The following is a 22,765-nucleotide window of genomic DNA, read 5'->3' on the forward strand; positions in this document are numbered from 1 at the left end:
CGACCGACCGCCATCCACAGTCACCACACATCAGACCCCACGACCGACCGCCATCCACAGTCACCACACATCAGACCCCACGACCGACCGCCATCCACAGTCATGTGGCACAAGTGGCACTCAAGCTCCTGGGCCTCTGCAGCCCAGCGCTGAAGGGATTGCAGGGAGGCAGGTGCAGCCACAGCACAGGCAGGAGAAGAATCTGGAGACGTGGGAGAGAGACCGGCACCCCCACCTCCTGTTCTGCAGAATCCCCCAGGATGCTTGCCATTTACCACAGGACCCACCAAGCCCCTGCGTCCCCAAGATAGGATGTGAGAAGGTATGCAGCTCACGCTAACACAGACACAGGAGACCTTGAACTTGTGAGGCATAAAAGAGGCACACGGATGGCCGGGCACGGTGGCTCAAGCCTGTAATCCCAGCACTTTGGGAGGCCGAGGCGGGCGGATCACAAGGTCAGGAGATCGAGACCACAGTGAAACCCCGTCTCTACTAAAAATACAAAAAATTAGCCGGGCGCGGTGGCGGGCGCCTGTAGTCCCAGCTACTCAGGAGGCTGAGGCAGGAGAATGGCGGGAACCTGGGAGGCGGAGCTTGCAGTGAGCCGAGATCGCGCCACTGCACTCCAGCCTGGGCAACAGCGTGAGACTCCGTCTCAAAAAAAAAAAAAAAAAAAAAAAAGAGGCACACGGCGACTTTGTGCTTTGGCATGTTCCCCGGCCCCCAGGAGCTGGCAGCAGGGCCATGGGCTAAAACCACATCGAGTACAATTCAACCCTGAGAACCGACCTGGAAGGCAGTAACAGGAAGGTACACGGGGGCCCTGCACCCTTCCCAACCCCAGAGCAGGTAACAGGAAGGTACACGGGGGCCCTGCACCCTTCCCAACCCCAGAGCAGGTAACAGGAAGGTACACGGGGGCCCTGCACCCTTCCCAACCCCGGAGCAGGTAACAAGAAGGTACACGGGGGCCCTGCACCGTTCCCAACCCCGGAGCAGGTAACACTCCCACAAATAGCCCATGGGTCTGAGGTCAGCGGAAATCATCCTAGAAATCTGTAATTATGGCCAGGCGCGGTGGCTCAAGCCTGTAATCCCAGCACTTTGGGAGGCCGAGACGGGCGGATCACGAGGTCAGGAGATCGAGACCATCCTGGCTAACACGGTGAAACCCCGTCTCTACTAAAAAATACAAAAAACTAGCCGGGCGAGGTGGCGGGCGCCTGTAGTCCCAGCTACTCGGGAGGCTGAGGCAGGAGAATGGTCTAAACCCGGGAGGCGGAGCTTGCAGTGAGCTGAGATCCGGCCACTGCACCCCAGCCTGGGCGACAGAGCAAGACTCTGTCTCAAAAAAAAAAAAAAAAAAAAAGAAATCTGTAATTATTTTGGACTCAATACAGAAAAGCCAATATATCAAAACTGGCAAGATGCTGCTGAAGCAGGTCTCCAGTGCAGGGTCCCCAGCCACTGTGGTACCAGGGAATGGTTTCATGAAAGACGGTTTTTCCACAGGACAGCAGTGGGGAAGGGGATGGTTTCGGGAGGAAACGGTTCCACCTCGGATCATCAGGCATTAGATTCTCATAAGGAGCACACAACCTAGACCCCTGTCTCGCACAGTTCACAGTAGGGTGTGCACACCTCTGAGCGCCGCGTGCCCCTGCTGATCTGACAGGAGGTGGCCTCAGGCGGGAACGCTGGCTCACCACACCCCACCAGCCTCCTGCTGTGCGCCCGGTTCCTCTCAGGCCCCAGACCGGTGCCAGTCCATGGCCAGGGACCTGGGGACCCTTGCTTTAGAGGGAAAATTGCAACTTCAGATGCTTCTTTAGAAAAGAAAGTTCAAATGTCCATAATCAAAGCTTTTCCCTCAAGGAGCCGGAAAAAGAACAATAAACAAAGCCTAAAGGAAATGGAATGAGGCCATTGATAAATAGCAGACACCAATTACGCAAGAAACAGCCGGGAACTCAGCACACGTGAAACTCTTCTGTGAAGAGAGTCATGAAACTGAAAGAATCCTAGCGAGACATGGAGAAGGAAACGGAGACCGTCAGCACCAAGGCTGGAGGCAGCTACCGCTGCAGATCTCACGGAACCTGCAGGAAGCGAGTCTCGGCCGGGCGTGGTGGCTCACACCTGTCATCCCAGCACTGTGGGAGGCCGAGACGGGCGGATCACCTGAGGTCAGAAGTTCGAGACCAGCCTGGCCAACATGGAGAAACCTTGTCTCTACTAAAATTACAGAAATTAGTTGGCATGGTGGTGGGCGCCTATAATCCCAGCTACCTGGGAGGCTGAGGCAAGATAACTGCCTGAACTCAGGAATTGGAGGCTGCAGTGAGCTGAGATCGCACCAATGCACTCCAGCCTGGGCAACAGAGCGAGACTCCGTTACAAAAAAAGAAAAAAGAAAGAAAGCGAGTCTCCAACTCGCAGAGGAATTCCAAGGACGGAGCCCAGCCAGGGCCACATCCAGGCCAATGAGCACAGGGAGGCCTGGAAGTCCTGCCCACCGGCCACACACCATTGCAGGCACCTCATGACCCAGGAGTGGAAGGAACAGAATGGGGAGCCCGGGGGAGGCCCCCACACCCTGACTTACTATAAATACGCTGAAGGAGTGGTCTCCTCAACAAAGCTGTCAGAGCAACTGCAGACCCACTCCAGGAAGAAAGCTCGCCTTCAACTCTGTGTTACCCCACGCATGAAAACCAGTCCCACAGATCCCCACGCATGAAAACCAGTCCCACAGATCCCCACGCATGAAAACCAGTCCCACAGATCCCCACCTACCCCACGCATGAAAACCAGTCCCACAGATCCCCACCTACCCCACGCATGAAAACCAGTCCCACAGATCCCCACGCATGAAAACCAGTCCCACAGATCCCCATGAATGAAAACCAGTTCCACAGAGCCCCACGCATGAAAACCAGTCCCACAGATCCCCACGCATGCAAACCAGCCCCACAGATCCCCACAGATCCCCACGCATGAAAACCAGTCCCACAGATCCCCACGCATGAAAACCAGCCCCACAGATCCCCACAGATCCCCACGCATGAAAACCAGTTCCACAGAGCCCCACGCATGAAAACCAGTTCCACAGAGCCCCACAGATCCCCACGCATGAAAACCAGTTCCACAGATCCCCACGCATGAAAACCAGTCCCACAGATCCCCACGCATGAAAACCAGTTCCACAGAGCCCCACAGATCCCCACGCATGAAAACCAGTTCCACAGAGCCCCATGCATGAAAACCAGTTCCACAGAGCCCCACAGATCCCCACGCATGAAAACCAGTTCCACAGATCCCCACAGATCCCCACGCATGAAAACCAGTCCCACAGATCCCCACGCATGAAAACCAGTCCCACAGATCCCCACAGATCCCCACGCATGAAAACCAGTCCCACAGATCCCCACCTACCCTACCCATGAAAACCAGTCCCACAGATCCCCACAGAGCCCCACGCATGAAAACCAGTCCCACAGATCCCCACCTACCCCACGCATGAAAACCAGTCCCACAGATCACCACAGATCCCCACGCATGAAAACCAGTTCCACAGATCCCCACAGAGCCCCACGCATGAAAACCAGTTCCACAGAGCCCCACAGATCCCCACGCATGAAAACCAGTTCCACAGAGCCCCACAGATCCCCACGCATGAAAACCAGTTCCACAGATCCCCACAGATCCCCACGCATGAAAACCAATCCCACAGATCCCCACCTACCCCATGCATGAAAACCAGTCCCACAGATCCCCACCTACCCCACACATGAAAACCAGTCCCACAGATCCCCACAGAGCCCCACCTACCCCACGCATGAAAACCAGTCCCACAGATCCCCACAGAGCCCCACCTACCCCACGCATGAAAACCAGTCCCACAGATCCCCACCTACCCCACACATGAAAACCAGTCCCACAGATCCCCACAGAGCCCCAACTACCCCAAGCATGAAAACCAGTCCCACAGATCCCCACCTACCCCACACATGAAAACCAGTCCCACAGAGCCCCACCTACCCCACACATGAAAACCAGTCCCACAGATCCCCACAGAGCCCCACCTACCCCACGCATGAAAACCAGTCCCACAGATCCCCACAGAGCCCCACCTACCCCACACATGAAAACCAGTCCCACAGATCCCCACAGAGCCCCACCTACCCCACGCATGAAAACCAGTCCCACAGATCCCCACGCATGAAAACTAGTCCCACAGATCCCCATGCATGAAAACCAGTCCCACAGATCCCCACAGATCCCCACGCATGAAAACCAGTCCCACAGATCCCCACAGATCCCCACGCATGAAAACCAGTCCCACAGATCCCCACCTACCCCACGCATGAAAACAAATTCCACAGATCCCCACCTACCCCACGCATGAAAACCAGTCCCACAGATCCCCACAGATCCCCACGCATGAAAACCAGTTCCACAGATCCCCACAGAGCCCCACGCATGAAAACCAGTCCCACAGATCCCCACAGATCCCCACACATGAAAACCAGTTCCACAGATCCCCACCTACCCCACGCATGAAAACAAATTCCACAAATCCCCACCTACCCCACGCATGAAAACAAATTCCACAGATTCCCACCTACCCCACGCATGAAAACCAGTCCCACAGATCCCCACCTACCCCACGCATGAAAACCAGTCCCACAGATCACCACAGATCCCCATGCATGAAAACTAGTCCCACAGATCCCCACAGAGCCCCACGCATGAAAACAAATTCCACAGATCCCCACCTACCCCATGCATGAAAACCAGTCCCACAGATCCCCACCTACCCCACGCATGAAAACCAGTCCCACAGATCCCCACAGAGCCCCACGCATGAAAACCAGTCCCACAGATCCCCACCTACCCCACGCATGAAAACCAGTCCCACAGATCACCACAGATCCCCACGCATGAAAACCAGTCCCACAGATCACCACAGATCCCCATGCATGAAAACTAGTCCCACAGATCCCCACACATGAAAACCAGTCCCACAGATCACCACAGATCCCACGCATGAAAACCAGTCCCACAGATCCCCACCTACCCCACGCATGAAAACCAGTCCCACAGATCCCCACAGATCCCCACGCATGAAAACCAGTCCCACAGATCCCCACAGATCCCCGCAGATCCCCACCTACGTTTGAAAGCTGACACAGTAAAGGCTGTTCTAAAAGGAGACGCAGAAGCAATGTCACCACAACCTCAAGGTAAACAGAGTTCCTGAAGGGAACACAAACAGATTTAGCCACAAACAGCTGCTAAAGTGGACTGCGTTAGTGGACTGCGTTAGTGGACTGCGTTAGTGGACTGTGTTAGAAGTACAAATTTCCAGTCCTCAAAAGGCTTGACTTAAGAGCACAAAAGCAAGACACACACGGCACAGACATTCACAGTGCACACATCTGATGCCAGACTTGCACCAGAACACACAAAGAGCTCCTGCAAGCCGATGATGGCAGGCAGGCACCCCGCACAGAGCAGGGCAGGATGGATGGGGACCTCCCGCAAGAGCCCCGGGGCGGCCAGCACGGGAACAGTGTGGACACATGGGCATCAAGAGAGCCCCCTGCACAATCCCACGAGGCGGCTTCGACACCATCAGGCCGGCGGCCACCGGAGGCACCACCCTTGCAAGCAGCCAGCCACCCCCCTGGAAACTTCCACAATATCCATAAAGCACGTCAGCGACCCAGCAACCCCACTCCTGGAATTCACCCAGAGGTGAGGGCCTCTGACCCCTGGGACGCCCCCAGAACCCAGAACACTCACAGCTGTGCAGTCTGCACCCAGGAGCCTCCACAGCAGCAGGAAGGATACATCCACGTGGGGTGTTCCACAGCAGATGCCATACATGGACAGAACACGCAGCTGAGGCGTTCAGCACAGCTGAGACTTGGACCCCCAAACCCACCTCCTGCCTGATCTCACTTGTGGAGACCAGAAGAGGGAGACCATGGAGGTCGGCACCAGGGTCACGGTGGGGGCGGCACCTTCCGCTGCAGTGGGGGATTCTCCTGGGCTCTGGTGACTTTCTGCACCTGGGCATGGGTGGGTGGCGGGGAGGGGGGTCTCCTGGGCTCTGGTGACTTTCTACACCTGGGCACAGGTGGGTGGCGGGGAGGGGGGTCTCCTGGGCTCTGGTGACTTTCTACACCTGGGCACGGGTGGGTGGCGAGGAGGGGGGTCTCCTGGGCTCTGGTGACTTTCTGCACCTGGGCATGGGTGGGTGGCAGGGAGGGGGGTCTCCTGGGCTCTGGTGACTTTCTACACCTGGGCACAGGTGGGTGGCGGGGAGGGGCGTCTCCTGGGCTCTGGTGACTTTCTACACCTGGGCACAGGTGGGTGGTGAGGAAGGGGGTCTCCTGGGCTCTGGTGACTTTCTACACCTGGGCACGGGTGGGTGGCGGGGAGGAGGGTCTCCTGGGCTCTGGTGACTTTCTGTACCTGGGCATGGGTGGGTGGTGGGGAGGGGGTTCTCCTGGGCTCTGGTGACTTTCTGTACCTGGGCATGGGTGGGTGGTGGGGAGGGGCGTCTCCTGGGCTCTGGCGACTTTCTACACCTGGACGCAGGTGGTAGCCATCAGGTTTCCACGAGTGTAAAATTCTGCTGAGTCATACATGAGATTTGCAAATAGCTGCAGTAGCCTCAAGAAGTCAGAGAAAGAGGTCCTTGCAGGTCTCCACATGCGCCTTTCCCCAAACTGAAGCTCCAGGGACACTTCACCTCTGCACCCTGGCCTGGCACTACTCTGGGGGCTTACCACTCCAGCGTGCTCATGACCATTGGGTGGGAACCCAAGTCCAGGGCCCCTTTCACCCCTGCTGAGCCCCAAGGCCTCCGGCCACTCTGGGAGGAGTGTGTCCCGGGGAGCGAGGCCTGAATCAGCCTTCCTGTCTCTCATAGAGCCGGCACGGGCCAGGCTGGGGTCCTGGGGGTGCCGGGGGTCCAGGAAGGTACCACCCAGTGTCCCTACTCTCCTCTCAAACCCGGCTTGGAGTCTCCAAGGCCCAGCCCTGTGACAGGACAGGGGCACCTGTGCTGGAAGGGAGGACCCTGAATGTGGAGTTCACCAAACCAGCACCCAAGAGCGTGAGGACAATGGTACGGACCATGCCTGGAAGAGGAAGGAGGAAGGCCAAGGGGCCACACACACCCACGCCACAGACACAGTGTGGACATGCATGTGCCACGGACACATGCGCACACACACACCACAAATATGCACGTCACAGACACGCAGCACAGACACACGCTCATGCATACCACAGGCACACACACCAGAGACACACCACGCACACACACGTGCCACAGATACACACACATACATCACAAATATGCTCATCACAGACACATGCACCACGGACACACCCGTGCCACACACGTGCCACACACGTGCCACATGCGCATATCACAGATACACACACATATCACTGACGTGTAAATCATGGAAGTACCTCCATCACAGAAACACATCACAGACATGACTGCAAACTAGACACATCCAGATCCCAGGGACACACATCCTGGACACAACTGTATCACACGTGAGCCTTACGTGGCTCTTGAAGGTCTTGCGGACGTGCCCATGGGCGGCCTTCCGGACCACAGCATACCGGCGCACGCAATATGTGTTCTGGGGCTTGATGATGCTGGCGATGACCTCCGTGAGCCTGTCCTGGGGGATGGTGTCGTATGCGCCCATCACATCCACCTGCGTGAGTGAAGGCAAGAAGGCTAACAACGGCCACCCAGCAACTCAGACGTCACCTCTGCCCTCAGGGCCTGGCCGCAGCCGCGTCCCCCCATCTCTCTCTGAGCCCCACCTCTCCAGACCCCAAGGGCAGGGCGGGCTGTATGCCCTCTCTGAGCCTCAGGACAGGAGGGCCCTGGCTCAGGACTGGGGTGCGAGGCACCGGGGCCTGGTGGCTGAGCTGGTGCGGTTCCTTCTCTGACGGGAACTGGAATCCAGTGGGACCCTCCCTGGGAGGAGGAGCCCGGGGCAGTTGGGGTGCAGAGTCGGGGCCCATGTGCTGCAGGAAAGGCTGAAGGCCTCCCTGCCAGGTGCCGGGTGTGTCCCCAACAGTGACCGGGTCACCTGCACTCCCTGTGGCCCACCCAGCATGAGGTGTCAATCAGGCAGCCACCCCCAAGGTCCAGCAGGGCTGCTGACGGGGTCCCAGCGCCCACCTTGACGAAGTATAGCTTGGGCGGCGGGTCCTGGGCCCGCACACGCAGCACAAAGTTGCGCCAGGCCCTGTGGATATCATCCAGGCCCAGCACAGAGGCACCCAGGAGGCCGGGGCGCCGTGCCCGCTCGTAGTTGAGCACACTGAACAGTGCCTTCACCCTCGAGGCGAGACGCTCGGCCTGGCGGGGACGGCACGGGAGACGGTCAGGACAGTGGACCTGGCCAGGTGCCCCGCCCCACCAGAGGGACCCAGGGGAGAAGCAGCCCCACCCCAGTGTCCCCAGCCGCCCAGACCTAGGTCCTTGAACCCCTCCCAGCTTCCCCAGACCCTGTTTGAAACGTGGTCCCGGCTGCATGTGTGTTGCACATGGGATGCTCATGCCATACCTCTGTCCACCTCACCCCACACTCCCCTCAAATGACGGGGTCACTACAGCCACAGCAGCCACAGGGGTGGGGTGCAGGAGCCGTGGGGTGAGGGCCCAGGGTCCTCAGAGCCCGGTGGGGTCCTGGCAGCCATGGCCTGGTCCCTGGGCCCACATACGGAAGCACCCGGTGCCCGAGCACCACGGCAGGACACGAACCTGGGACCTCGCGCTCTGCTGCGTCCAGGCCCCAGCCCAGCCGCTGCTTGTGGTCCTCAGAGCCTGTCCCTGCCCCAGGACCTCCCCCAACACCCCCACACTGCTTTTCTGGAGGCACCAGCACCTCGGCCACCTCACCACGCCCACAAATGGGTGTAAGCCGTGCCGTGGGCCGGGCTGGGTCCCGTGGCCCCTCCTCCGGGCCCTGCATCTAAGCTGATACCAAATGTGGGGCTCAAACACACTTCTGTTTAAAAAGGACACTAAACCAAAGCACAGTCACCCTCTTTTCTCTGCGGAACGTTCTGGCTCCCACGACGTAGTCCATGTTCACGATCGGCCGGAGCCCGTCAGGCTTGGGGAGGAAGCGGAGTCTGGACGCCAGCAGGGTGGGCCTGGCTTCCCGATGCTGCCTGGCCTCTGCTTCCGACAGCTCCCGCAGCTGCACCCTCTTCAAGTGCTGTCTGCAACAGAGAGCCCCTCAGGACACGCTCAGCCAGGCGCCAGACTAGGGGGAAGCTCACGGGAAGCCACAAGCCCCCATCGACTCAGTGAGGGCTCGGGACACCCACGGCAGCACACACTGAAGGCCATGCCCGGGGCCACGTCCTCCCACGCCAGCCAGACGCCTCTGAGAGCCCTCTACTTGCAGGGCACCTGGACACCTGGTCCTACAGTCAACCCTAGGAACGCACAGTCCAGTGGTCAACCCCCAGGGTGACTGTCCCACCATCAGCACCAGGGAACCTGGTCCCATGATCAACCCCCAGCCTGCCTGTCCAGTGGCCGCCACCCAGGATGGGGTGCAAGGCTGCATCTGGGGCCACATGAACTCATGCTCCCTCCACACAGGATGCCTGTCCCTCTGGTACAGCCACTGGGTAGCCCAGGTCTGGCCCCAGGCAGGACCCTCAGGCAGAAAGAGCCGCATCCCTTCCAATGGAGAGGGCAGGGGAGGCTGCTCAGGGCAGCTCAGCCAAGGAGCAGAACCAGCTCCCGTGAGCCCACCAGCTCCCTGACACCTCTGCCCTTTGGTGTTTTCTCCCAAAACCACCCATGGGGGAGTGGGGGGCTGGAGTGGCCACACCTGGACCTGGGCATCTGCGGATGACGGCCTAGTGCTCTATGGTCGCTGGGCCCGAGGGTGCTCCGGGGCTGGTGCCCTGACCCCAGGCCGCAGGCCCAGCCGAGCACAGGAGAGGCACAGTACCCTGTCCAGGGAGGAGGGGCCTCCGAGGCCCCTCAGGCAGAACATCAGCTCCAGCCGTGACAAGGAGCGACTTGGGGACCACCACGTCTGTCTGCTCCTTCCTGTCACCCCAATTAAATTCTTCCCAAAACACTGGTCAAATGACCACGTTGGGTCACACACCATTCACTATGTGCAATGTCTAAGTAGGGCACATTGTGTATTAACTCGTTCCCACAAGGAAAGCCCTGACTCTCCCCCAGATACAGGAGGAAACGGCCCCAGCCCCACGTCGGGGTCCCCAGCCCAGAGGCCGTGTTACCTCTGATGAGGTCTGCTGCCAGCTTCCTCTGCAGACATCCTGATTTGGGGCATGGGGTGTGAGAAGCCCCCCAGGGACTCGAGTGTGCAGAGGAGCCGGGGAAGCCCTGACCTTGTGACTAAAGAGTCCTCACCGAGCCCTCCAGTCAGCCTGGGTGGGACACAGAGAAGCTAATATCATGGCCTGGGCTCAGCCAGGCTGATGTCTCCCAGCCCAGCACTCCAGTCCCTCACTGACGCAAATCCAGCTTGAATCTGCCACAATCCCTCACACTCTTATCAGCTGAACACTGCAGACAAAATCTCGCAGCCATTCAAACGCAGCCACCTAGAAGTTAGCTCATGATGGACATCTCCTACCCCGGGTGCTCCCCACACAGGTGCTCCCCACAGTGAGTCACCAAGAGGGTGGGATTTTATCCTCTCGTGACCTAAATCCAGCAGATTAAAGATTCATGCAGACCAGCATGAATTAAAAGACAATCGGGGGCCAGGCACAGTGGCTCAGCCTATAAACCAAGCATTCTGGGAGGCCAAGGTGGGTGGATCACCTGAGGTCAGGAGTTCGAGACCAGCCTGGCCAACATGGCAAAAGCCCATCTCTATTAAAAATACAAAAATTAGCCAGGCGTGGTGGCAGGTGCCTGTAATCCCAGCTACTTAGGAGGCTGAGGCTGGAGAATCGCTTAAACCCGGGAGGTGGAAGTTGCAGTGAGTGAAGATTATGGCACTGCACTCTAGCCTGGGCAACAGAGCAAGTCTCCATCTCAAAAAACAAAAAAAAAAAAAAAAAGAGAAAGAGAGAATCGGATCCACATCCCGAGGAGGGGCAAGGAGGCTGGTGGTAGTGTTTCCATCCAATATAAACCGCTTCTGCTTTACAGACCCCAGAGACCACTTGGCATAAACTCCTGATTTCACAAGTAACAGAAAGTGAGCTCCGGGCAATCAGAGCCCAGCACAGAATCCACTCGGGCCAGGCCTGTGATGGGGGCCCTGGCTCCCAGCCCAGAGCCGCACAGCCAGGGAAGCACCGGCGCCGGGACGACAGGCGCACGCTGAGGCCGGGGCTGGTGCTGCAGGACTTCGAGAAGCAGGGGACCAGCGTGGGGGTACACTACCTGATTCCAATGCTTTGCAACTTGCTCCAGACACTCTTCCGGTAGAAAAAGAGCCTGTTCTTCTGAAACGTGGTCTCCGTGACATAAAAAAAAGACCTGAGCAGCTCGACCACATACACACTCATCAGCCAGTGCAGGAACTTGGCCAGGATCTCCTCCCGCAGGCGGTGCTCCGCGGCCGGCACACAGCCCACCCCTGAAACGAGAAGGACACCGCACATCCAGCTCACCGCAGGGCTGGCGACCTCATCGCAGACCTGCACCATCTGGTACGACAGCCATGGCCACGGGGAGCCCAGCAGGTCCAGGCTGAGATGGCCGCACACGGGACCCACACACGGGATCCCGCAGATCAAGCACAAAAAATGTCACATGTCCTGTGAGTGACGCTCCCACCAATGACACCCTAAATGATGAGCTGTGGACGTGCTGGGCTTCAGTAAAATTATTATTACGTTAATTTCACCTTTTCTTTTTTACTTTTTTAATGTGGCTGCTAGAATTTTTTTTTCTTTTTCTCTATTTTTTTTTTTTTTTTGAGACAGTCTCCCTCTGTTGCCAGGCTGGAGTGCAGTGGCGCAATGTCAGCTCACTGCAACTTCCAACTCCCTGGTTCAAGCGATTCTCCTACCTCAGCCTCCCAGGTGGCTGGGATTACAGGCACCCACCACCATGCCCGGCTAATTTTTGTGTTTTTAGTAGAGATGGGGTTTCACCATGTTGGCCAGGTTGGTCTCGATCTCCTGACCTTGTGATCCATCCGCCTGGGCCTTCCAAAGTGCTGGGATTACAGGCGTGAGCCACCGCGCCCAGCCTAGACATTTAAAAATGATCCACGTGGCTCATGTCATGCTCCTGTTGGATGACAATGGCTCGGAGCCTCATCCTTTGTCCTGGTCCCTAAGCAGAAGGGAGGAGGCAGACACTTCCCCGCCAGGCAGCACATCGGGGCTGGCACCAGACCGTAGGTTTGTGTGATTTCAAACTCGTCACCACGGAGCCCAGATCCCAACGTGCCTGGGGTTTTCCAGGCTGAACCCAGGCCGAGCGGACGCTGCTGTCACCCACTGGCTAAGGAACGCCGGCCACGTGGTGCTCCAGACACTCACGGGCCAAGATGACCGCCCTTCTCGTGAGTCTCCACATCTTCATCTGTGCATAAGCAGAGGTCCCCGGACGTCACTAGAAGCCATGGAGGCCACAGTGCAGGTAAAGCTGGGGTTTACCAGCAATAACAAGACAGAAGAACCAGGCAAAGGACAAGGAAGGGGACCCCAGAAGGCAGGCCTGAGACAAAAGACAGACAGGGAACAGAGGAGGAAAAGCAGGGCAGGGACAAAGCTAAAGAAACACCGAACACGGAAAACAATATTAATAATGGTTACCTTGTGGGTGTGTCAAGATACCCAAGATAGAACTAAGTCAGCAGGGAAAATAGCACATAGGCTGGGGGTGGTGACCAGAGTTAAAATATACTTAAGGCTCTTACTGCTCAGGACAAGGGTAGCAATGTTTCAGACTTCATTTTAAAAGATCAGGGTAGGCCGGGCGCGGTGGCTCACGCCTGTAATCCCAGCACTGTGGGAGGCCGAGGCAGGCAGATCACTTGAGTCAGGAGTTTGAGACAAGCCTGGCCAACATGGTGAAACCTCATCTCTACTAAAAATACAAAAATTAGCCAGGTGTGGTGGCGGGCACCTGTAATCCCAGCTACTCATGAGGTTGAGGAATGAGAACTGCTTGAACCCAGGAGGCAGAGGTTGCAGTGAGCCGAGGTTGCGCCATTGCACTCCAGCCTGGGTGACAGAGTGAGACTCTGTCTCAAAAAACAAAAGCAAACAATGACAATGAAAAGATCAGGGGGTAACACTAAGCAAAGGGAAATAAAAGCAAATGCCCAGTGACCAGGAGGCAACGACAGGATCCACACACACTTGGCAGGAAATGCACACAGCAACCCAAGAGGTAGTGAGAAACAAGGGAACGAGGACACGCAAAAGGCAAATGGAGAATCACAGTGCACCAGACGGGTCTCTAGTGACAGAAAAATGAAAACAAATCAAGTTATCCAGTTAAACAACAACTGTCAGACTGGACTGGAAATTCACCTACATGCTGTTAACAAGACATACCTACACGGTAAGAACAAAAAAGTGTTGAAAATTAGGCCAGGCACAGAGGCTCATGCCTGTAATTCAGCACTTTGGGAAGCCGAGGTAGGTGGATCCCTTGAGTCCAAGAGTTTGAGACCAGCCTGGGCAACACAGCAAGACCCTGTCTCTAGAAAACATTTTAAAATTAGCCAGGTGTAGTGGTGCGTGTCTGTAGTCCTAGCTGTTCAGGAGGCTGAGGTGAGAGAATGGCTCACACTGGGAGGTAAAGGTTACAGTGACCTGTGATCATGCCACTTCACTCATCCTGGGCAACAGAGCAAGACTCTGTCTCAACAACAAAAATACATATATATATATATAAGGCAGAAAACAGATACAGCAAGAAAATACTAATCAAATGAAGCCCAGTGTGGCAGTACTAAGGGCAATTTAAAAAAAGAATCACTAGATGACTAGAGACATAGAAGTCTACAAAAGATTCACTCATCAGGAAGATAAAAATTCTACCACGTGCATGTACCTAATAATGCCCCATATAAATGCCACCAAACAAGAAGAAATGAACAGACCCATCCCCCATGTGATGGACTGTGGCCTCCTTCTTGGAATTTCATGCATCTAGAAGGAGACAGAAGCTTTGCACAGGACTTAATAAGCTGGATATAGTGAACATGCCCTCTATTGGCAGGACGTCAAATTTACAATGGCTGATTCTGGAAACCATCCACACACTAGATCACAAAGCAAAGATCCACAATTGGTATTATACAGACCACCATACAACTGAGTTTGAAATCAATAACAAAATGATAACTTAAAATACTCTACAAATCTGGAAAATAAACCATGTTCAAATAACTCACTGCTCAAAGAAATCACAGAATAAGTTAAAGAATACTTAAAAGTGACTGATATCAAAATGACTTCACATCAAAACACAGGGTGCGCAAAGAAAAAAATCACAGTGTAAGAATATTTAAAAGAAGTATTAACACGTATGAACACTTTTAAGTATTTTAAGAACACTTAAAAGTGGCTGATGTCGAAATTCACATCAAAACACAGGGTGCAGCTAAGGCAGCACTTAGAGGGAAAGGCATAACTAAACTAAGAAGTTAGAAAAGAAATGAAAGAATAAACCAAAAGAAAGCATATAATGGAAAAATAGAAATATTAGAGGTAAGTCAGTGAAATTCAAAACCAAGACCCAAGAGAGAAGTCTGACGAAGGCCGGCGGAGACACCAGCCCTCCACGTAGGTCTCAGAGCAGGAGACAGACGGAGACACTCCAACCTGTGGCTGGATGTCAATCCACATGAGGGGGCGACTGGAGGCAGAGCCCAGCCTAAGCAATGACCGGCAGGTGCCCAGAATAAGGCGACAAGGGTTGCCACCCACCCAAGGGAGCCAAGCTGAGGGGCAGCTTGGGAGAAAATAGGACAAGTGAGGGGGTTGGGGTGCCTTGTTTTCCTTCAGGCCACAGAGAATCCTTTCTGGGATGTCTCCAGCAACACTTGGCAGCAGACACAGGCAGCCCAGAGTCCAGCCTCAGCATGACAGGGACACCCGGGGACCGCACCTCACTCACCCTGAATGACAGGGACACCCCGGGACCGCACCTCACTCACCCTGCACGTGACAGGGACACCCGGGGACCGCGCCTCACTCGCACGTGACAGGGACACCCGCAGACCGCGCCTCACTCACCCTGCACGTGACAGGGACACCCGGGGACCAACTCACTTGCACGTGACAGGGACACCCGGGGACCGCGCCTCACTCACCCTGTACGTGACAGGGACACCCGGGGACCGCGCCTCACTCATCCTGCACGTGACAGGGACATCCCGGGGACCACGCCTCACTCACCCTGTACGTGACAGGGACACCCGGGGACCGCGCCTCACTCACCCTGTACGTGACAGGGACACCCGGGGACCGCGCCTCACTCGCACGTGACAGGGACACCCGCAGACCGCGCCTCACTCACCCTGCACGTGACAGGGACACCCGGGGACCAACTCACTTGCACGTGACAGGGACACCCGGGGACCGCGCCTCACTCACCCTGTACGTGACAGGGACACCCGGGGACCGCGCCTCACTCATCCTGCACGTGACAGGGACATCCCGGGGACCACGCCTCACTCACCCTGTACGTGACAGGGACACCCGGGGACCGCGCCTCACTCACCCTGCACGTGACAGGGACACCCGGGGACCGCGCCTCACTCACCCTGCACGTGACAGGGACACCCGGGGACCGCACCTCACTCACCCTGCACGTGACAGGGACACCCGGGGACCGCGCCTCACTCACCCTGCACGTGACAGGGACACCCGGGGACCGCGCCTCACTCACCCTGCACGTGACAGGGACACCCGGGGACCGCGCCTCACTCACCCTGCACGTGACAGGGACACCCAGGGGCCACGCCTCACTCACTTGCACGTGACAGGGACACCCGGGGACCGCGCCTCACTCACCCTGCACAGGACAGGGACACCCGGGGACCGCGCCTCACTCACTTGCACGTGACAGGGACACCCGTGGACTGCGCCTCACACACCCTGCACGTGACAGGGACACCCGGGGACCGCGCCTCACTCACCCTGCACGTGACAGGGACACCCGGGGACTGCACCTCACTCACCCTGCACGTGACAGGGACACCCGGGGACCGCGCCTCACTCACCCTGCATGTGACAGGGACACCCGGGGACCGCGCCTCACCCTGCACATGACAGGGACACCCGGGGACCGCGCCTCACTCACCCTGCATGACAGGGACACAGGGGACCACGTCTCACTCACCCTGCATGTGACAGGGACACCCGGGGACCGTGCCTCACTCACCCTGCATGTGACAGGGACACCCGGGGACTGCACCTCACTCACCCTGCACGTGACAGGGACACCCGGGGACCGCGCCTCACTCACCCTGCATGTGACAGGGACACCCGGGGACCGCGCCTCACTCACCCTGCATGTGACAGGGACACCCGGGGACCGCGCCTCACTCACCCTGCACGAGACAGGGGAACATTGTGACCTCATCTGAAATCAGAGAATAGCAATGATGACAGGCAGAGTCCTGATCAGAGAACTCAAACTCTCCTCCACGAAGGAAGCTGGAGCGCAAAAAAGCAAAAATGGGTTGCATGACGATTATCGGCGTGGTCCACCTGAGCTGCAGCAGGTGTCAGGCAGCTGCTGTTCGATGGGTAGGGACTTCCAGTCACGCAAGACACAGCAGTTCAAGCAAACTGCTGTAAACACTAGGCCGACTTAGCCATTCTGCACTGTACACAGAAAACCGTGTTAGGAGAGCCAATCTCATGTTATATGACTTTTGCCACCATTAAAAGAAAAAAAAAAAAAAGAGCCCAGGAAGGTCACCCTCCTTGTCTGCATGGCCAGAAGTCTTAAATGTCTCGAGAGTTTGTGGGGAGGGGGTGAAATCGGGACTTCTTCTGGCTGCCACTGTAGGGCCTGGGAGCACTGGGAGCCAAAAGGAGGCTGGAGCGGAGGTGCCTCAACATCAAATCCAGAAAAACAGAGTGGGGACACGGCAGGGCTCAGCAGCACCATCCCCTGAACACCTACAAGCACTGTCCCTTCCCTGAGCAGGTGGAGACATTTGCTGTCCTCTGCTCCCACGTGGCCCTCTTCATACCTAAAGACGGGACCAGGATCTGTGCTGGAGGACAGTCTCATCTCCCTCCTTCTACCCTGTCCTGGCATAGTCAACAAACAATTTTTTTTTTTTTAAGACAGAGTTTCACTCTCATCACCCAGGCTGGAATGCAAGGGCACAATCTCAGCTCACTGCAACCTCCACCTCCTGGGTTCAAGTGATTCTCCTGCCTCAGCCTCCCAAGTATCTGGGACTACAGGTACACACCACCATGCCCAGCTACTTTTTGTAATTTTAGTAGAGACGGGGTTTCACCATGTTGGTCAGGCTGGTCCTGAACTTCTGACCTCAGGTGATCCACCTGCCTCAGCCTCCTAAAGTGCTGGGATTAAGGCGTGAGCCACAGTACCTGGCCTTCAACACACAATTAAATCTTAAACACAAACCTGCATATTGGCTGACCACGTGCACCTGCAACACCCTTCCCTCCCACCCCCAGGAAGAGGGGGTTCTCCTCCCCACCACTCATTCCCATCCTTGAAATTTCGAAGGGGATTACAGGTAATCCGCAGGGACCCTCGCCAGAGCGTCTGTGCTTCCAGACGCTTCTCCCCATTGCCGGCAATCCGGCTCCACTGCCGTGCCCAGCCTCCTCTGTTTACTGCTCTGGCCTCAGTGCCTGGAAACTGTGTGTCCATCAAAACGTGAAGGTGAACCTCGTAAGTTTATGCAAACTGGACAGGAGGGAGAGCAGAGGCAGAGATCACCTTGTCCACTCGACGTTCAGAGCGAGAAGCCACATATGCCCACTTGACGATGGAGACTGGGGGACCAGGGCTCTGCCTGCCCCCTTTTCTGAGCCCCCTACTGCATTCAGCTCTGGGGCCTGGGCCCTCGACGGCCACCACCTCCTCACCTGGGCTCTTGCGCAGCCAAGCACAGTCCCGCACGCTCATCTTCCACGTCAGCTCCCGCAGGGAGAGCTTGGCGTGCTTCCCCAGAGAGATGAACTTCTTGGTGTTCCTGAGGAAGCGGCGTTGGTTGTGCCTGGAGCCCCAGAGGCCGGGGGGCACCAGCCGGCGCAGGCAGGCCCGCACGAAGCCGTACACCTGCCAGGGGCTGCTGTGCTGGCGAAGCAGCTGCACCAGGCGACGGCGGTCTGTGTCATCCTCCTCGGGGGCCGCCACTGAGCCCTGGGGCTTCTCCCGAGCACAGACACCGGCTGCTGGGGTGACCGCAGCCCGCAGCGGGCAGTGCGTCTTGAGGAGCGCCCCGTAGGGGCACTGCGCGTGGTTCCCAAGCAGCTCCAGAAACAGGGGCCGCATTTGCCAGTAGCGCTGGGGCAGGCGGGGCGGCCTGCGGGGAGTCCCTGGCATCCAAGGCCTGGAACCCAGAAAGATGGTCTCCACGAGCCTCCGGGCGCCAGTCAGGCTGGGCCGCAGGGAGTTGAGTAGGAAGGAGGGCCGCAGCTGCTCCTTGTCGCCTGAGGAGTAGAGGAAGTGCTTGGTCTCGGCGTACACCAGGGGACAACGCGTGTCCCAGGGACTTGGTGGCCGCGATGTGGATGGGGGGCCCGCGTGGTGCTGGCGGCCCACGGATGGGTGGGAGTGGCGTGTGCCAGACAGCGCACCCTCCAAAGAGGTGGCGTCTTCGGCAGGTCTGGCAGGTGACACCACACAGAAACCACGATCACTCGGTCCACGCGTCCTGTCCGGGTGGGCCCAGGACCCCTGCCCAACAGGCGTCCGCTCCGGCTCAGGGGCAGCCCCACGCCTGGGCCTCTTGGGCAACGGCAGACTTCGGTTGGCACTACCCCGGCGCCTCCTCGCACCCGGGGCTGGCAGGCCCATGGGGACCCCGGCCTCCCTGACGCTACGGTTCCAGGCCAGTTCGCAGCCCAGACCCCTTCGGGTTCCACTCGCGTGTGGCGCGGGCCGGCCCTGAGTGGCAGCGCCGAGCTCGTACAGCGGCGGCCCGCACACCTGGTAGGCGCAGCTGGGAGCCACCAGCACAAAGAGCGCGCAGCGTGCCAGCAGGTGAACCAGCACGTCGTCGCCCACGCGGCGCAGCAGCAGCCCCCACGCCCCGCTCCCGCGCAGTGCGTCGGTCACCGTGTTGGGCAGGTAGCTGCGCACGCTGGTGGTGAAGGCCTCCGGGGGACCGCCGCGGGCCCCGTCCAGCAGCGCAAAGCCGAAGGCCAGCACGTTCCTCGCGCCGCGCTCGCACAGCCTCTGCAGCACCCGGGCTACCAGCTCCTTTAGGCAGGACACCTGCGGGGGAAGCGCTCTGAGTCGCCTGCGCTGCTCTCCGCATGTCGCCGGTTCCCCCCGGCCGCCCTCAACCCCCGCCGGACACGGACCCTGGGGAGGCCCACCTGGCGGAAGGAGGGGGCGGCGGGGGGCGGCCGTGCGTCCCAGGGCACGCACACAAGGCACTGGGCCACCAGCGCGCGGAAAGCCGCCGGGTCCCCGCGCTGCACCAGTCGCCAGCCCTCGGGCCCCAGGCGCTGCACGAACGTGGCCAGCGGCAGCACCTCGCGGTAGCGGCTGCGCAGCAGGGAGCGCACGGCTCGGCAGCGGGGAGCGCGCGGCATCGCAGGGGTGGCCAGGGCCGGGGCCTCCCACGTGCGCAGCAGGACTGGGCTCTGCCTCCAACCCGCGCCGCGAGGAGAGGGCGGGGCCGCGGAAAGGAAGGGGAGGGGCTGGGAGAGCCTGGAGGGGGCTGGGCCGGGGACCCGGGAGGGGTCGGGAGGGGGGCGGGGTCCGCGCGGAGGAGGCGGAGCTGGAAGGTGCAGTGGCGGGACGGGCAGCGCGGTCCCGGGCGTCTGCGCCCGCGAATCCACTGGGAGCCCCGGCCTGGCCCCTACCGCGGCTCCGGGCGGACCCCGGGGTCTGGGCCGCGCTTCCCCGCCCGCGCGCCGCTCTGGCTCCCAGGGTGCAGGGACCCCAGCGAGGGCCCCAGCGGAGAGGGGTCGAATCGGCCTAGGCTGTGGGGTAACCGGAGGGAGGGGCCGTGATGTGGGGGCCCTGGGAACAGGTGCGAGCGGCGACCCCTTCGCCGCTTTCTCAGCTGGGCCTGATCCCGAGACCCAGGGCTGCCCCCAGGTCCGGACGCGGGGCGTCAGGCTCCGGGCACCGCGAATGCCAGGCGTGAAGGGGAGGACGGAGGCACGTAGACGCGGCTGGAGACTAACCTGAGGACACAACAGCGCTCCCTGGACGGGCACGTGGGGGCTCCCGGAGCGCCTCCCTGCAACACTTTCCCGAGACTAGGGCTCCTTGACACAGGCCCGTCATTTCTCTTTGCAGGTTCTTAGGCGGCGAGGGGTCCCCACCATGAGCAAAGCACCCCAAATCTGTTAATCACCCACCGGGGCGGTCCCGTCGAGAAAGGGTGGGAAATGGAGCCAGGAGCTCCTGCCAGCAGCAGGAGCTCCTGGAGCGCCTCACACCCACGACAGCTGCCTTGACCCTGGGCCCGGGCACTCTAGTAGCAGATGAGGCCAACCTCTGGTCACATCCCGCCCGCACAGGGAGGAGAGCAGCTCCGGGGGATCCAGGCACCTGGCTCCAAGCCTCGGACTGCAGAGCCGGGAGGCCCGACTTCCAGCCCAGCAGTAGAAGCCACACGGCTGCTGGGCCCCTCCAGACCTGGGGCCATGGCACATCCGCAGGACAGCTGAGGACTTCCCAGGAACCCAGACTCTGGGATGCTCAAGTTTGGATCTAAGGGGCGAGAAACTTCTGAGTCTCCCGAGGCCTTGCAGGGATGCTGTAGCTGAGGACGGCAAACACTGAAATGCTAACAAATGCAACCTTAAATGTAACCTTTCCTACTTTCAGAAACTGGCGGAGGAAATTGCTTTATTTATGGAGCTAGCATTTGAACAGGCCTGGCACCCTCCCTGGGCCGTCACACTCGCTGGAGGTTAGCCTCGTCTTGTAAATACTTGGGATTACAGGTCGCTCTTCTAGAAATCCCCTTAGTGAGCCCGAAGGCTTTTTAAAGGGCTGTGTTTGTGAACTGGCTGTGCCACTAGGGCAAAGGGACGGTTTGTAAAATTTGTTCCAACAAAAGTTAAGGTTGTAGCTTACTCTGGTTCCCCCCAGAGAAACCAACATAGAAAACATAATTTTAAAAGAGGGAATAGAAGAAATGGAGGCAGAAGATTACACTGGAGTAATTAACACCATGTCCATGGTGAGGAAACGCCTCCCAGCGTTCGATGAAGATCGCTGACACCCAGAAGACACCCCAGTATTATGGGCGCAGTTAGTCTGTCTTTGAACAGTTGATGATGTCTTAGTCATCACAGTGTAAAACATCAAGAATGTTCTAACAACAACAAAAAATTCTATCATTGGCTTAAAACACGACACCTGAGTGGGGTGAGCTTCCTACCTCAGACCCAGATGTTTCTAACCAGAGTAAATTCTGAGCTGGGCGCAGTGGCTCACGCCTGTAATCCCAGCACTTTGGGAGGCCAAGGCTGGCGGATCATCTGAGGTCGGGAGTTCGAGACCAGCCTGGCCAACACGGTGAAACCCCATCTGTACTAAAAATACAAAAAATTAGCTGGGCATGGTGTCGCGTGCCTGTAATCCCAGCTATATGGGAGGCTGAAGCAGGAGAATCACTTGAACGTGGGAGGCAGAGGCTGCAGTAAGCCAAGATCGCGCCACTGCACTCCAGCCTGAGCAACAAGAGTGAAACTCCATCTCAAAACAAACACACACACGAAACAGAGTGGATTCTGTACCAGCAGTGAAAAATAAAGTATCATTCCTTCCTCCACAGGAGTGAGAGGAACTCCTCTGCCCTGGGGGGATGGGGAGGGGACGCATCACCTGTAGAGTAGGAGGGATGGACTTCAATTTCTACTTTAATTTCAGTGTTTCAGCACACACGGAGACATGGAGATTCAGGACGGTGTCCACACTCATGCCCTGATTCTACATCGGGTTTCTCCTGGCAGATGGAGACCCGCTGGGACCTGAGGCCTGCAGCCTCCCAGCTGCTGGCAGAGTGGGGGGCATCCCCTGCAGTGGGTCCCACGGCATAAAAGGCGGTCACAGAAACTGTGAATACGTCAAGAGATGGTATATCCCCAGTCTGTGAGGAATTAGAGAAAATATCAAAGGAGGGTAACTCCTGAGTAAAGGGGAGATTGAACTCCATGAACTCCCGAACAGTGGGTGTGACTTGAGCCCAGGGAAGTTTGAAAATGGTTAAACAGGCCGGGCATGGTGGCTCACGCCTGTAATCACAGCACTTTGGGAGGCCGAGGCGGGCAGATCATCTGAAGTCAGGAGTTTGAGATCAGCCTGACCAACATGGTGAAACCCCATCTCTACTAAAAATACAAAATTAGCCGGGTGTGGAGATGCACACCTGAAATCCCAGCTACTTGGGAGGCTGAGGCACAAGAATTGCTTGAACCCAGGAGATGGAGGTTGCAGTAAGCCGAGATCACGCCACTGCACTCCAGCCTGGGTAATAAGAGCAAAACCCTGTCTCAAAAAGTAAGTAAATAAAATAAAATAGCTAAATAAATCACTCGTGCCTGC

At 57.8% G+C, this 22,765-nt stretch overlaps 1 protein-coding gene across 3 annotated transcripts in view; it reads right to left on the bottom strand.

Moving 5' to 3' along the window:
• TERT (telomerase reverse transcriptase) overlaps nucleotides 1–19,856 on the bottom strand; it is a 38,831-nt gene extending 18,975 nt beyond the window's left edge. For 2 of the 3 annotated variants that reach the window (XM_078004180.1, XM_078004181.1), the window contains exons 1-6: nucleotides 19,573–19,856; nucleotides 18,115–19,468; nucleotides 11,447–11,642; nucleotides 9,099–9,279; nucleotides 8,231–8,410; nucleotides 7,599–7,754 (exon numbers count right to left, since the gene is read on the bottom strand). In XM_078004180.1, the coding sequence (XP_077860306.1) occupies nucleotides 7,599–7,754; nucleotides 8,231–8,410; nucleotides 9,099–9,279; nucleotides 11,447–11,642; nucleotides 18,115–19,468; nucleotides 19,573–19,791 (2,286 nt within the window). In that variant the 5' untranslated portion in view covers nucleotides 19,792–19,856. 3 annotated transcript variants of the gene reach the window in all.
• Between the last annotated feature and the right edge of the window lie 2,909 nt (nucleotides 19,857–22,765).

This window comes from Macaca mulatta, chromosome 6, assembly GCF_049350105.2.
Source record: "Macaca mulatta isolate MMU2019108-1 chromosome 6, T2T-MMU8v2.0, whole genome shotgun sequence".
Classification (NCBI taxonomy): domain Eukaryota; kingdom Metazoa; phylum Chordata; class Mammalia; order Primates; family Cercopithecidae; genus Macaca; species Macaca mulatta.